General features: G+C 37.9%; 1 protein-coding gene across 2 annotated transcripts in view; it reads left to right on the plus strand.

The window, feature by feature from the left end:
• Window positions 1-15,814, plus strand: part of SATB2 (SATB homeobox 2) — a 190,481-nt gene that overhangs the window by 81,939 nt on the left and 92,728 nt on the right. For both annotated transcript variants that reach the window (XM_029934145.1, XM_029934144.1), the window contains exon 6: window positions 11,723-11,825. In XM_029934145.1, the coding sequence (XP_029790005.1) occupies window positions 11,723-11,825 (103 nt within the window). The remainder of the gene's footprint in view (window positions 1-11,722; window positions 11,826-15,814) is intronic.

Below are 15,814 nucleotides of genomic sequence, written 5' to 3' on the forward strand. Positions count from 1 at the left end.
AGAAAGCCCCGAGTGGACTTTCATGCAAGAGGAGCACTCTTGATCAGACAACTGTCCATTATCTTTTATTATAGTTACTCTCCACTCTAGGTGGAAAAAATTTGGAGGTTGTAGTGCTTTTTTGTTAGAGTTTTGTTTTGTTATAGAGTTTTGTTATAGAGTCACTTCCTGAGAGCTTTGATGTAATGGGCATATATGAAAACATTTCACATTCACAATATTTAACTTCTCATGGATATCACAGGAGGTAGGTATCGGTAGGTATCTCTATTTTATAGATCAAGGAACCAAGATTCAGAAAAGCACTTTACCTTCCTAAGCTTACTCCGTAGGCTAAGTGTCAAGTTGAGATCCTAATCCAGAACTCCCCTCCCAAGACTCAGGCTCCAGACTATTCCTTTACTTAGTCAATGGAGTGAGTCAACTATGTCAGACCCATCCTAATTTATTTTTGTTTCATTTTTGAGCATTTCCCCTGGCAAGCAAAGAAAGATGATCTTTACATCATATACATTTGTATGGTTTCTGCTGTGGATTTGCCACATGAAAATGCATCATTAGAAAAAGCAGTTCTCCATTTTTAGTTAACTGTTGAGAAGCAAAAGCCACAAAAATAAGAGATAGACAAGAAGATCAAAGGAAGGAACAGAATGGGAAAGGCCTGCCTTTTCCATTTGTTTTCATGGGTGAGGGACCCACCTACTTTTTCTAAGGATGAGGTAGTATTTTGGTAGCTCTGGTCAGTGGCTTAGGACCAGTGTGAAATGAACTCAGGTTGACATTGTTTAAAGCTATGAATGGAAATCCATTTCCTGTGTGAGTTGCTATACTTGATTTAAGACAATGGACTAATTACATGTCTGTCAAGTTCAAGGGAAGGTGACAGGAACCATAGAAACTTGATGTGCCTTGAGTGGTGTTCTAGGATAAGAGTCTTTGGGGGAAGCAGGAAGCCTGCTGGTTAAGAGCATGCATTCTGGAATCAGTTAGGTCTGGATTCATGTCCTGGGTTACAGGCCTGTATGACCTCACTTTTACAAGCCTGATTCTTTGTAAGTAAAACTAGGATAGTAAGAGTTCTAAGTCATGTAGTGAGGAGTAAATGAGATAAATCACATAAATTCTTGGCTTGGTCTTTGGCATACGATGATGTTCCATAAACAGTATCAGCTATTATTAAAAAAATTTTTTTTTAGGTTTGTTTATTTTGAGTGAGAGAGAGTGGGGGGATGGGAAGGGCAGGGAGCGAGGGAGAGAAAAGATCCCAAGCAGACTCTGTGCTGTCAGTGGGGAGCCCGACATGTGAACCGATCCAACAAACCATGAGATCATGACCTGAGCCAAAATCAAGAGTCGGATGTTTAACTGACTGAGCCACCCAGCCCCCAGCATCAGCTATTATTATTGATTAATATTATATATTAATATTATATTATATATTGATAATATAATATTATATATTGTCTGAATATTTTTTCATGTGTGTTGTGGAGCATGTTTTAGAACTGAGATGAAGCGTGCTATTAATATTTTTTCCCCAAATAGTCAAGAAGATATGTACCTGAGTAGTAGGTAGGTACATAGAAAGAACACTGGTATTTCTTGATCATCAGTCATGTCCTTAATCTTGTGCTTATGGCTTCACACAGGCCACTTCAGTACCTACCTGTAGGTATGTATGTAGGTGCTAACACTTACTGCAGGATTTTGATTTATTCCAGTGTGATAAAGTTATAAAAATAAGAATTTTAAGTTATTCTGATTATGTATATAGGGATTGAATAAAGAAGAGTTTAGGGAAAATAATCCATTTGTCCTAAATTTCATAGTCACAGTTAATTGTCTCTGGGATTTACATGGAAGTCAAAATTGGCTTTACTTAGAAGTGAACAAGCTCCTAAATTAATATCACCAATTGAGAATTTTATCAATGGCTCTTACAGCCAATGGGAATTTGGTCATACTGATCTATCATTATCAAGTTCAGTTATGACTGTAAAATGTGGATAGAGAGACAGCATGAGTGGAAAGGGCCTAGACTGGGAGCTGAGAGCCGTAGCTGCCATCTCCATTCATTTATTTTTGCTGGATGTGTGATGCTGGGCAAACCCACTTACCTCGAGAGCCTCCCTGAATTCATCTGTAAACTGGGCATGATTGTATCTATACATAGTTCACATCATTTGCAGGGTTGTCTTAAGGTTCAAATGAGATCACCTTTACCCCTCCCATGAAAACCTCTTTCTCCTCCAATTTTCTATTCTCGTTACTTGCGCCCCTGACCTCCCCTGCCAGCTGCTCAGCCTAAAAAGTTTCTTCTCTATCACTCTAATGTTTGATCCTGTGGATTCTCCTGCCTTCATATGTGAAATCTTCCTCCTTTGTGCCATTTCCCCATTTAGACTTAACCACCTTCTAACCTTTGTCCCATCACCTGCATTTTCAACACTGGGAGTTTGCCATTCCCTCCTCCGCAAGCCCCCAGTGACTGCCTCTGCCCTGCGCGAAAGAGGTACAGACTGTAAAACATAGCCTAGAAGAACTGTTCCGAAGACACCGGCCCGCCTGACTTCCCACTGGAGCTGCCACCTTCCCCCTTTCACTTGCATCCTCTTTGTGCTCCAGACACATGGGGTTAATTATTTTAGAACATTTGCTATGGCTCACATGTCACCAAAATATTCCAGAGGGTGGGAGCAACCCTTAGTATTACAAGTCTAACAAAACAACTTCTTGTGTTATTTAAAAAAAAACATGCAAAATTTATATTCTACTCCATATACCTGTGTTTTTGCATTTGTTTTTGATGCCATAAAAATCACTTTAACTGTACTTCTCCTTCTGTCCACGTGAGACTGGCCTTCCAGGGAAATACACCATACTACTCTCCGGCTTTGGTAGTCCCGTACACAATGCTGGTGACACTAGCGTCCTTCAGTTTGATCCTTGCTTGCTTTTGCGTTTATGATTTCTTCTGGCTAGCATGTAGTGCTCTCTTGTACTTGATGAAGTCACTTCACAAATCCCAGCTGGCAAGTCACTGCTGGTGAAGTACACTGACCTCCTGTTGAAGCAGTCACTTCTGCTCTTGGTGGACCTCTGTATACGCTGCTGTCACAGTGCTTATCACAGCCTATTGTCAGCAGTACCTGGCGGTTCTTGTCACTTGATGAACTGTCCCACTGACAGAAGCCATCTCTTGTGCATTTGCACTTCCTCAGAATTCAGCACAATATATGCCTTGCAAGTAGTTGTTATTCTGAGGCAGAATTTCTCAACTTGGCCCTATTTATCTTTGGGTGAACAATTCTTTGTGGTGGGGGACTGTCCTGGGTATTGTAAGATGTGTAGCAGCCTCCCTGACCTCCACCCACTAGATGCCAGTAGCATGCCACCATCCCACCCCCCCACCAAGTTGTGACAACCGGAATGTCTCCAGACATTGCCAATGTCCTATGAGGGGAGTAAATCACTCTTGGTTGAGAACCACTGCTCTAATGTGTTTAATGAACTAAATCTAAAAATGCTTTAGAAAGTGCTATAAACTGCAAAGTTTTATTATTTTTATGGTGTTCTTGGCAGCTCTAAAATGTTTTGAACTAGAAACACTGAATACAGTAATTTGGTGGTTGATGCCCAGTACATTTTCAATCAAATGGATCTCAATTTTATTACTTAAATTTGGGGGAGATTTGATTTAGGCTTCTAGTATGCTATGTGATTATGGAAAGTCTTATTGGGGTCATCCTCAGTGAGCATGGGCATGTATGACGGGCCCCAGCATTAATCCTACAGCTACTACCCCTAAACAGTCCAGATGATTCCCTTAAATTGCATAGCTCAGTTGCCTTTCAGAGTGGAAATAAGCTCGCCTAGTTTGTTCGTGGTTCTCATAGAACAGGTGCCTTCACTTTTTTAAGGTTCGACCTTATGTCGAACCTTATGTGAAAAAGAATGCACTTTTGATCTGAGAAGGCGAAACATAATTCAGTGATGTATTCCACCAATGTTACTGGAGTCCCAGGTAGGAGTCGGGCACTTTGCAATGGGCTGGGGATTCAGTGGGCAAGATGAGAGTGGAACAGAGCTTTCAACTTAGGAAGAAGAGAGTGCAGTATCTGGTACTACTTACTTCAAAGGGGGAAGTAGCTTAGTGGACTATGTGAAACAGACTTAGCTCATGAGTAAAAAAATGACTATTTTTGAAATAATTTTTCATTTTCCCCAGGCTAACCCATATTAGGTATTTCCTCACTCAAATGTGGTGATTTTATAAAGGAATAATGTTCAATGGCCAGTATCCATTTTCTTGAACATCCCAGTGTTCTGCAGTTCAAAAGAGCAACCTCTGAAGGCAGGAGAAAAGAAAAGTGGAAAAGTCCATAAAAGGACAACAATTACAGGCTGAGGCATATATATTTAAAGGGAGGGAAGTCATGATTTAGCTATTCTCTGTCTGGCCAGATGCTGGAAAAGTATAGGTTGTGTTTGTGTGTCTGTGTATTTATTTTTGATTTCACCTTTCCAAATGTGTTTAGGAGCTGACAGCCTCATCCTTTTTCTCCGATGTCCCCCTGAGTTATCGCTTCCAACCTCTCTCTTCAGTCATATAGTCCGTCCCAGCATCCTAACTTACATACCTTAGGCATAGGTCTTTTATTAAATAGTCTTCTTTGACCAACTGTTACAATTTGGAAACACTATGAACACGTTTTTCGGTGGCTTACTTGTTTTTACACAAGGAAGAGTTAAAAGACAAAATCCCAGGTCCTCTGAGTGTTGGTCCACTAAAATAAGTAGAGTTAACAGAACCTTTTTTGTCCTCTTCATAGGTTATTATGATGATTAAATAGAAAGACTGAGGAGACAGTCTTGTTAACTTACAATTGCAATGAAAGAACAAGTACTTTGCAAATGCATACACCTTCCCTTGCTTTCCTGCAATCCCTTTAACATCCACATGTTCTCTGTGACTCTAGATTTTTTTTAAGTTTATTTTTGTGGTAAAAATATGTAACGTGAAGTTTATTATTCTAACCATATTTAAGTTTATAATTCAGTGGCATTAATTCCATTCACAATGTTGTGCAACCCTCACTTCTGTCTTTCCCCAAAACTTTTCATCACCCCAAACAGAAAATCTATACCCATTATATTAAGAACTCCTCATTCCCCTCTCCCCACCTCCAACCCTAGTAACCTCTATTTTGTTTTCTGGCTGTATGAAATTACTTAATCTAGATGCCTCATAAAAGTAGAATTTTAGAATATTTGTCTTTTTACCTGGCTTATTTTGCTTAGCATACAGATATCTTTTTAAAGCAGCTCTTGGGGCCACCTGGGTGGCTCAATCGGTTAAGCATCCGACTTTGACTTGGGACATGATCTCACCATGAGTTTGAGTCGAACATCAGGCTCTGTGCTGGCAGCTCAGAGCCGAGACTCTTAGGATTCTGTCTCCTTCTCTCTCTGCCACTCCCCTCCTCACACTCTCTTTCTCTGTCTCTCTGTCTTTCCCTCTCTCAAAAATAAAGAAACTTTAAAATAAATAATTAAATGCTTCCCTTAAAAAAATTAAAAATGAAACAGCTATGTTCTGTGCCCTTAGCTGAGGTTTTATTGCCAAATATTTGAGGAACAAAATGACTGGCACGAGTTATTGAATTGTGAAATGTTACTAGATTTCCAGTATGATGACGATACAGTGTGTATAGTCTTTTTAAGACATAGAGTGTAGGATAATTATTTCTATCATCTTGAGTAAGCCTTGCTCTTTTGGGGATCATTAAAGGACTAATATGAATCTACAATATGCTAAAGTAATCAATCAGTGAATTCAAGAAGCTAGTTGCATTGGTAGAGAACCCAAACCGACTATGTGCTCATCTTTAGCTGAGTGGCTGATCAACTGTGTGAGCCTGTATTGTCTTAACTAGTTGTCAACTGTCCATTTCATTTACTCTTAAATTCTCGTATGTAGTGTTGATGCATCTGTCTTGCGTTAACCAGTTGCCAACAGTCCCTTTAAGTTATTTTCTTGTGAGTTTGTTTTAGTTTGAGGTCCAACCTCATGACTCTTGTTGACGGAGGCTTACAAGTGACAACTTGAAAAGAATCCCTCATTGGGTGATTGCCGTGAACGTATGAAATGCATGCATGGAGGGGAGAAAGCAGGCACTCATTAACTCTCTCTTGTGCCAGGCCTTTTACAGGAATCATCTCTGAATCCTTCCAGCCCCCTGAGGCAGGTAGCAGCACCCCTCTCACGAGCTGAGTAGCTGAGTAGCAGGCCACTCAGCAGCGCATCAGGGGAGCACTCTCAGAGGTAGTCCTGTCCTACTCCAAAGCCAGGGGGAAGTGTTTCCTTCAACTAGAATGGCAAAGTTTTCAGTTTTGGTCGTATAGCTCAGAAATGGGGATAGAAAGGGAGAGCAAAAGGCTGCCAAATAACATTAACTGAATTTTTCATGACAAAGTAATTCCTCCAACTCAGCTTTTTTGCTTTACTGTACTTGATTGAAGTATCATTATAATCTCATGTTTAATATGTAATTTAGCATACCGCAAAGCAGAATAAAAAAGCTGAAAATGAGCAAAGAATGCATATATTATTCATTGCCTGCATCGTACTCTCTCCGGCGTGCAGACATGGAAAGGGAAGCTATGAGATGCAGTTTCTCTCCTCACTTGGGCACTCCTCTTGCTAAGACAGGGCACTCCTACTGACAGAACGTGTAACCATTCACTTTGGTTTTAAAATGTTCTGTTTTTTTATAGCAAGTGCGTTATATATCTGCAGCTTAGCTGCTCTTAGTATAACACTGCTATTCAAACAAATAAATCTTACTAAGCCAAGGAGAATGTGGTAAAGGATATCCAATTATTTTACCTTTTTTTTCTTGGGGAGGAAGAGGGGGTACTCAGGGCTCTGTCTCCCAAGTATGTTGTACAAATTATTTTAAGCTGTGTTTAATGTTTTGCTTTTCCTATTAAGTTTTTTTTTTAAGTTTTTTAATTCATCTTGAGAGAGAGAGAGAGTGTGTGTGAGGATGGGAGGGGCAAAGAGAGAGAGAAAGAGAGAGAATTCCAAGCAGGCTCCAGGCTGTCAGTACAGAGATGGATGTGGGTCTCAAACTCAAGAACTGTGAGATCATGACCTGAGCTGAAACCAAGAATCTGATGCTTAACCAACTGAGCCACTCAGGCGCCCCTCCTATTAAAATTTATTTTATTTTTTATTAACATTTTTTAATGTTTATTTGTTTTTGAGAGAGAGAGAGAGCACAAGTGGGAGAGGGGTAGAGAGAGAGGGAAACACAGAATCTGAAGGAGCCTCCAACCTCTCAGCCGAGCCGTCAGCACAGAGCCCAACATGGGGCTTGAACTCATGAACCATGAGATCATGACCTGATCAGAAGTCAGATCCTTAACTGAGCCACCCAGGCACCCCTAAATTGGTTTTATGTTCTTTACTTTTATTTTTATTTATTTATTTATTCTAAACTCCTTAATTAGTCCTTCCACGGGGCCTGAGGCCACAACTTTGTGTTTTCTTTTTATCACCTTGTTTCTTCTTTGTCTGGTTGTAATAGGTGCTGAGTTTGATGAGCTGATGGAGGTGGTGATGAATATTTCCTTTCTTTCATTAATTAGCTTCTCTTCCTAAGAGACCCATAGAATAATGTGGCTTGGTGGTAGTGTCTTTTTATGGTGTTTTCTATTGCTGTTTTACATCGAGCAAGATGCTTCTTCATTCTGAGCTTCTTGGTCCGTAGTTTGGAAAATGGAACCAATCAGAGGTGACCTCTATTCTCTGAGCTAGTCAAAAACAAACAAGTGAATGTAAAATTTGTCTCAGGAGGCTAAAAGAAAATTTCTTTTTAGATAAGCCAATCTATTTAACTATAATAAGTATTAAAACAATATATTTTATTGTTTAAACAATGTCTATTTAAAACAGTATAATTAATATTCTCTTGCAGTTTGGCATGTTGAAAATTCAAATCGGCTAGTAAATTTTGAAGTTCTGATTCTGGTATATTTTAATTCCTCAAATACCTTATTTTATTTTTTTTAAATAACTTTCAAATATAACAGGCAAACTGTGTGTAGGAGTGACTGCAAATGAGGAACTTAGATTTTATTCTTCACTTAAAATCTTCATATTTAAGATTTCATGATTAATTACAAAGAAGTCTGAAATTTTCCAAAAGTTTCTGTAGTTGGGAAGGCATTTTAAACTTTCCTATTTATTTTAACACAATATTTTTCATAGCATGGCTTGGTCTACAGTCACCATTCATGTCGTGTTTATGGCTGTGACTGAGCACCTGAGGGCTGCCTGATCACCCAGTGCGTGCGTGCACTCTCCTCTCTCCTTCCTACAGCCCACCGCCTTGCTGAGCTAAGCTTGCTTAGTAAATGCAAGGTCATTTTAATTTAAGTCTCAGTAAAATGTAATCACCTTAAGTATTAAAAGGAATAATAGAAACCCCTTTCTGGTCATTTGTATCAACATTGCTTTATACAACGTGGGTGCTCAGGAGTTGGTTACATTCTGGATTGAAAAGGGCCACTCAAATCCTTGTTCATATGTCAGCAAAACAAAACGTGGAGATCCTAAAAGTCCAATTGTGTTGTTGCTCTAGAATTATTGGAAAACATAAAAGAGCAATGTAAAGAACAAAACTCTTTACATATTTTTAAAAAGCAGTAAATGGAAATTAGATTTTTTTTGGCAGAGTGGAAAGTGGGGAAGATTTTAATTATTACTCATCCCATTTTTGCAGCAACTGTATCTCTTCAGGTCTAAGACGCTATTGATTGTAAGATGCATCCCAATTTCAATAGCACTAAAGTATTTTAAAAATGTGGCTGTAGAATGGATGAAATGTGGTAAAAGCAGATTCTCTGCCCTAGGACCTCTGGAAAACATATTCCATGTAGAGTAAAAGTATGTGCTGGGTCTGTGTTAGCTCCTTTCAGTTTTGTTTATAATGAAGTAAGTTTTGATCTTTTAAAAACAAATGGACACTAAGATGACTTTAATATGTATCCAGAGTATTCTAGTGAGGCCCAGTGGTTCAATCTCAGACTATGAGAATGTAACAGTCTAATTTAGGGTTAGAGAATATTCATGTTTGAAAATGGAATAATAAGATATAACATGACCTTTTGTCTAAAATATCCCCCAGATGTACCTCTTCTGTTTTTAAGGTTCACTGAAGATGAATTATAAAAATTCTTATCAGTAGAACTAATTTGAGTGTCAACTAAATGTAAAGACCAGCAGGGAATTAATATGAATAAAATGTGTCACAAACGCAGAGAGACTTTTGAGCGACTAATGATTCTCATTATCTGGGAAACTTTATTTGCTACCTGATTCCTTTGCTCAACTCATATTTTAAATCTATTTTTCCCCCATGTGGTCTGTAGAGATAGAAACTCATTTATGGTAATCTGGGGAAAAGAATAAATCTGATTGAGGCTCTGGGTAGTCAACATCTCCTTTTTTAAAATGAGTCAGATGAGTCTGACTCTAGCATAGGATCTTGTGATGAACACCATGAAATCTCAGATATTCACTTCCTTGCCACAGAGATTGACACTGTTTTTGTGCAGTGTCAATGAAATGCATCTGGAGCAAGCACAAAATAGGGAGGCTAGAGAGTGAGGGAAATGTGAATTTTCTGGGGCCACACTGATGTGGGTTGGTGGCCTGGTCCAATGGGCCAGGAAGTTGAGGGACAGCTCCAGGTAGTAATTGAGACACTTTGCATTTTAGTCTGCTTTCCAGACCACTTTGCAATAGAAGATTTAGCTCAGTTTCCCATCACAGCTATATATCCTATGCCTTTCTAGAGTATAACATTCATATAAACAACATACAGAGATGACAAGTACATTTGCAATTATTCCTATACACTAGTGTGGCTAGAGCATCTATTATTAGGCTGCTTTCGTGTTAAAATTTTCATTATTATGACATTCCAATTTGGCATTTTAAAATTTCATCTCTGTCCCTTTTCATCTGTTTTATTTCAGGGATTCAGATGTCCCATATCAGAACTGTGTTAGACATGGGTGGGGGGAAATGAAATAGATACAGTCACTGTCCTCAAGGGTTTCACAGATTAAGACAAAGAGAAAAACTCATCCCGGAGACGGAACTAGCCCAACTAGCCAAGAGACTTCTTTACTTCCTTGTTTATAACACAGAGAGCAGAACCCTGCCTTAGGAAGATTAGGATTCCACTGGTCCTCTAAGGCAGCAGTAGGTAAAGCTTTTTCTGTAGTTCTGTGATACACTCAGGTGGTACTGGCCCTTTGTGTTCCCAGGACTGTGTTCAGATCCTCAGATTAAAATGGTTCTTCTTACTGTCTTTCCTTAGAGAACAGAATTGTCATTTAGAGATCAGCAACCAGGGGAGGTTGGCCATCTGCTATGCAGAAAGGGCCAAAGAGGTTTCTGTAAATTGAATTAGGATCCCCCTCCCCCACCAGTCCCCCACTGGACACTGATTGAAAAAGAAGGACTCTGTGAGCTCACCGATGCAACTTTTAAATTGGAGTCTATGCAGTACTGTTTGTTGATGTTTGAACCTCTTGATAAATAACTTACCATTGCCTTGATTTATTTATCGGTATCTTTTATGATCTTGACTACGTTGTAAAATGACCATTCGAAGTTTTGAGATTTTGCTCAGCTGTTCCATTCATATCTGGAGATACCTTTTTGAAGAAAGATGAGATTTCACGGCAAGATATAAAACTTTACAGAGGTCATTTGGATCTCTTGAGTTTATGTCCATTTGCTTTTAGACAGAATTTGCTGAAGTAAAAATCTATGTATAAATCTGTCTGTATTATCACAGTCAATTCAGGTGTAAGTTAACATCTGTCACAAATGTTGGTCCAAACGTGCCATATTGACTGAAAACATATCTGTAGGAAATTTCACTCAAGGTGTGCAATTATAACTTGATTTTTTAGTGGTAAGTCAGGTTCTGCTCTTCTCTTTCCTTTTCATCCCGATTACAAATCAGCTACAGTGTAGAGCTGAGGAGGGACAGGGGCTGAAGAGCAAGAAGAATCATGTACTTAAACACTCAGAAAGTTTTAGCTTTGATTCATTTTTGGTTGAAACACAGTGCAAGTGTTATGTTTAGTTTTCCTGCTCTAAAATAAGCACTGTTAATTTTTTCATTTGGTGAATTTTCACACAAGTGCTAATCACACGTTTCTATAAATTATATTAATTTAACTTATTTCCCTAAATGTTGTTCTGCAGTGTGTAGCACGGATGTTCTCAGATTCTTGGCTGTGTGAGCTTGTTGCCGTTGGAAGCAGAACAGAAACATCTGAAAAGCATTATCTGAATTACCGATGCCAGAGCATCTGATCTCACCTTTTACTCTGTTCCTAAAACACAACTGTTTTTTCCCCTGTTTTATCTGTATGTCCTGCCTCCTCCATCTTTGACATTGCCCCACGTCTGGTTTTTTGGAGAAGGCACTGTCATCATACAAATACAAGCTAAGAAAGAGTAAATTTTGGTTATCATATTTAATGTCTAATGGTTTAGTTTGCATGAGGGTGACGACTTCAGACTTAAAAGACAACAGAGATCAGTGTGGGCTATAATGTGTCCTTTCTTATCCCCCCAAAGGAGTGCTCATTTATGAAAAAATTAAGTATTATATATATTTTCCCTTTTCAGAGTATGATTTCATCCATTGTAAATAGCACATATTATGCCAACGTGTCAGCAACCAAGTGCCAGGAGTTTGGGAGATGGTATAAGAAGTACAAGAAGATTAAAGGTAACTGACTTTTTTTTAAGCCTGTTTTTAATTTCTTCGCTCAATGAATTGTTGGTCCTTTGGCATTTATACTAATTTTAGATATACATTTTTATAAAATTATATATAATTTTTACAAACATAGGATTCTTACTCTTCCCATTGGGAGATCCCAATTAGCTCCCTTAAAACTAAGTTGGTATTATGAGATACCTGAGTAGCTCAGTCAGTCGGATGTCCAACCTCCACTAAGGTCATGATCTCGTGGGTCTGAGCCCTGAGTCAGGCTCTATGCTGACAGCTCAGAGCCTGAGACCTGCTTCAGTTTCTGTGTATCTCTCTCTCTCCCTGCCCCTTCCCTGCCTGCAATCGTCTGTCTCAAAAACAAATAAAAAATTAAGAAAAAAACCCAAACTAACGTAGTATTAGAACTAAAGAAAAATTCTTAGCATAATGTATGAAGTTTATTGTTTGCACAGAGATACTGTGAAGACCAAGATCTTTAGAAATATTTTGAAATGGTTTATTTCAGATAGGCACGTGTATTTAAAAAGCCCAATCAATAAATCATTTCCATTAAATATATTACTGGAAATTTAAAAGCAGTCATTGTAGGTTAAATCGGCACTGACAGTTGCAATACCAATTAAAAAATTGAAACAATGCTGTGATAGCATGAAATCTTTGGTTAGATCTAGAGTTTTGATGTGCTTATTTGGTGACAGTTCCGGAGCCGTGGTTAAGTCAAAGGGACTCTGCAGTGAAGCAGACTTGTGTTCAAATCTCCATCCTCCATTTGCTAGTGTGTTTTTGTGAGTTTAAGCAAATTACGTATTTAACTTCACCAAGATTCAATCTCTTCATCTGAAAATTGGAAACAATAGAAGTGTCTAAATCACTCACTAGCTATGAGGACTAAATAAGTTAATACTGGCATAAGCAAGTCTTTTAATAAATAATAACTATAATACTATAATGCTCTACTGATAATTAACAGTAGTAGTAGAACTAGCAGTAACATATTAAGTGTAGAATTGTGTCTGGTTCTGAAAATACAGTCTTTTATATAATAAATGGTGTGCTACTTAGACCATTCAGCCCTTTAATGTATCAGTGGTATTTTGCCTTTGCAAATATGTCAATGTTGGAAACATTCTGGTGTTCTCCCCCAATTCAAATGCTATTCAAGTTCAAATGCTATGAGCCCTGAGGGGATTTGGGGGAGTTTGGGGGTGACATAATTGGTTGATGTTCAGTGGTCCTTTCAGTCTGTATTTGCATGATTATGACATCATCCATCATACATGATTATGACAAGGTATTCATAGCCTTGCTGACAGTTCTCTGCCCCATGTGAGGTTCAAATGACAATTTATGGTGGGTAGGTAAAAGTAAAAGATGAGTTTATTTCTTTTACTATCTACAGGTTTCCTCCAGGGAGACAGTATCCAAGTAATGCTTGTTGATGTTTGAGTATATGGGAGCTTGTTTACAAGGTTCCCTTTTGACGAAATTATTTTTACATGCATTGGCAGTACCTTTCTGATTACAAAGGCCTGAGAGCATTTTATGCTAAATATCCAGTTTATAAAGAAAATTAAGATGTTGAACTACCCAGGAGGAATTAAGTACACTGAAAATTGAATTAAGATCCATTTCTCTTCAACATATTCTAGAATTCTTAGCCGCATTTAGATTCCAGTTTGGGCACTTACTTTAGAATATTATTAATATTAACTCTTACGCTGGATAAGATGAATAACTCCTTCTCATTATAAGACATGATTGTGTAGTTCAGAAGGGTTTCTTTTCTGTAAGCGTTGTCTCTAAGTTTTTCTTTTAAAATAAGATTGTTGAAGTGTTTGAACATATCCTCTTTGGCTAAACATCAAAAGAATCATGCAGCTTCAAGGTCATTTTTTAGATCCCATTTACTTGCTGTTAGAAGAGAAAAGGAAGAGAGTGTCTTCTTTTAATAGGCTGGAGTATAATTCCAGATTCAGAAAGACTGGAAACTCTTCACTCTAGTGTTTTCTGAATTGCCACTACAGAATCTGTGTGTGTGTGTGTGTGTATATGTGTGTGTGTGTGTGTGTGTGTGTGTGTTCACACACATACATATTAACACTTGTATCTTCTCCTCCCCCTCCCCTTTCTTAGAGATTCGATTCTTTAAGCTCTATTTTTTTTTCAAGATAGTAAATGCACAGTTAAATCTTAAGGGCCGTAAAAGCAGACTGAGACCTTGATTTCAATCAGGAGGTCAAGGATCCACACCTGAAGAGGCTGCCAGACACTGTGTACACATGCTATTCAAAGAGATGGAGCTAGTCATTGCTGTTGAAAAGTGTGTATGTGTGCGTGTGTGTGTGTGTCAGTAGGAGGAGAAAAGGGAAGGTTAAGGTATGTGTGAAGTAAACACAAGCTGCCGTAAAACAGTTCAAGTAGTGTTGATTCATCAGCCAAGGGAGTGGGAGGAAAAACAAAGAACTCATGGCAGGTATAATGGTATACAGAAAATAAACATCCAGAGAAGTACATTTTATTAACTTTCGACCCTCAGCGAAAAGGAAGTGTTGGACCTATACAGGCACATTTCATCTGATGGAAGCTTTGTGCTATGAATAGATGTCGCTGTGGGGGTTCCTATCTAGTAGAATCTGCTTCTCATGGGAAAGGAATGATTTCGTTTGTAAAATTTCTGTTTGCGTCCATCCATTTTCAAAATAAGAAAAAGAAGTAATGAGTTTCAAATCTGGAAATTAGTGTAGCAACATCAGAACTCTACCTTAGAGTTCTGCCTGAGAATCTAGAAGTCAAGAGTTCCACGTCCTTCCTTGCCCCCCTACCCATCCTGTTTCCACCCCCATATTGCCAATTTACATGTATCCTGGCTGATATAATGTATAGAAGAAAATCTCATGCTAACTTACTAATGTCCCAAACTAAATGCAGCTACATTGTTAAATATGTTTCCTATTATCTGCTAATGTCTGTTTTAATAAAACAGTGGGAACTAAATGGTTGCTTCTTAATCAAAACCATGATTTCCTGACATAAGCTATGTGATTCTGTTACAAATTGCCACATATAGATCTCCTAAGTCAAAAATTTTTTCTCTCTTCATAGGAATAAATAAACAGTAAAATAATTATATACTCTGGAAGATCAAAGTAAATATGACTAAAACCTGGCAAAAATAAAAGTCCACTGAAAGGATTAAAAAAAGGGATCAGATTGCAAATTCTATAGCTAATGCTTAAATAAATATGAGAAAAATGAACAATCAATAATTTGATATCATTAAAAACAGATGTAAAAACTATATACAAAAGGAATTGTCTGAATTTTGAAGTAAACATTTTAATGTGCATTTTTTGAATTTGTTGTTATTATAGCTAAACTATTTACACTTCTTCTTTAAAATGTCCTAAGTTAGTTTGGCTTAGCACGTTAACTTTATTTTCCTCAGTGATCACAACAAAGTACATTCTGTTTACCTTTTTTCTTTAATTTCAAAGACAATCATGGTTGACACAGACATATTTGAGTTAACATTAGTGTTAATTCAGGATGGATGGGAAGAGAGAGTTCATATATGCTGGTTTTAAGGTCCAGAACTATGAACCTGCTTCCCAGGAATTTTTGATAATTGAATAAAATGAAGTAGATAGATAGGGTAGTAGGTTGGTTTGGATGGCATTTTTTATTGCTGTTCATCTCACACTGTAATTGCTTCTGCTCTAGATTTTACAGTGTAGCACTCATAAGCAAGTATAAGGAAAAAAATGTGCATATCGTGTAAAAGCAGGGGGGAAAAGAGACTAATATTAGCAGTTGCTTAGTGTGTAGGAGTTTTAATGTTGGACACAAGGATAATCCACAGGGACCTGGAAATGTTCATGCTTCCAAAAGTATTTTCAAGAATTCTTTGGATTATGTGGAATTTATCCCTTCAATTTTTCCTTCACAAGTTTACACATTTTAACGAAACACTTATTTTTGTAACT

This window comes from Suricata suricatta, chromosome 3 (assembly GCF_006229205.1).
Source record: "Suricata suricatta isolate VVHF042 chromosome 3, meerkat_22Aug2017_6uvM2_HiC, whole genome shotgun sequence".
NCBI lineage: Eukaryota > Metazoa > Chordata > Mammalia > Carnivora > Herpestidae > Suricata > Suricata suricatta.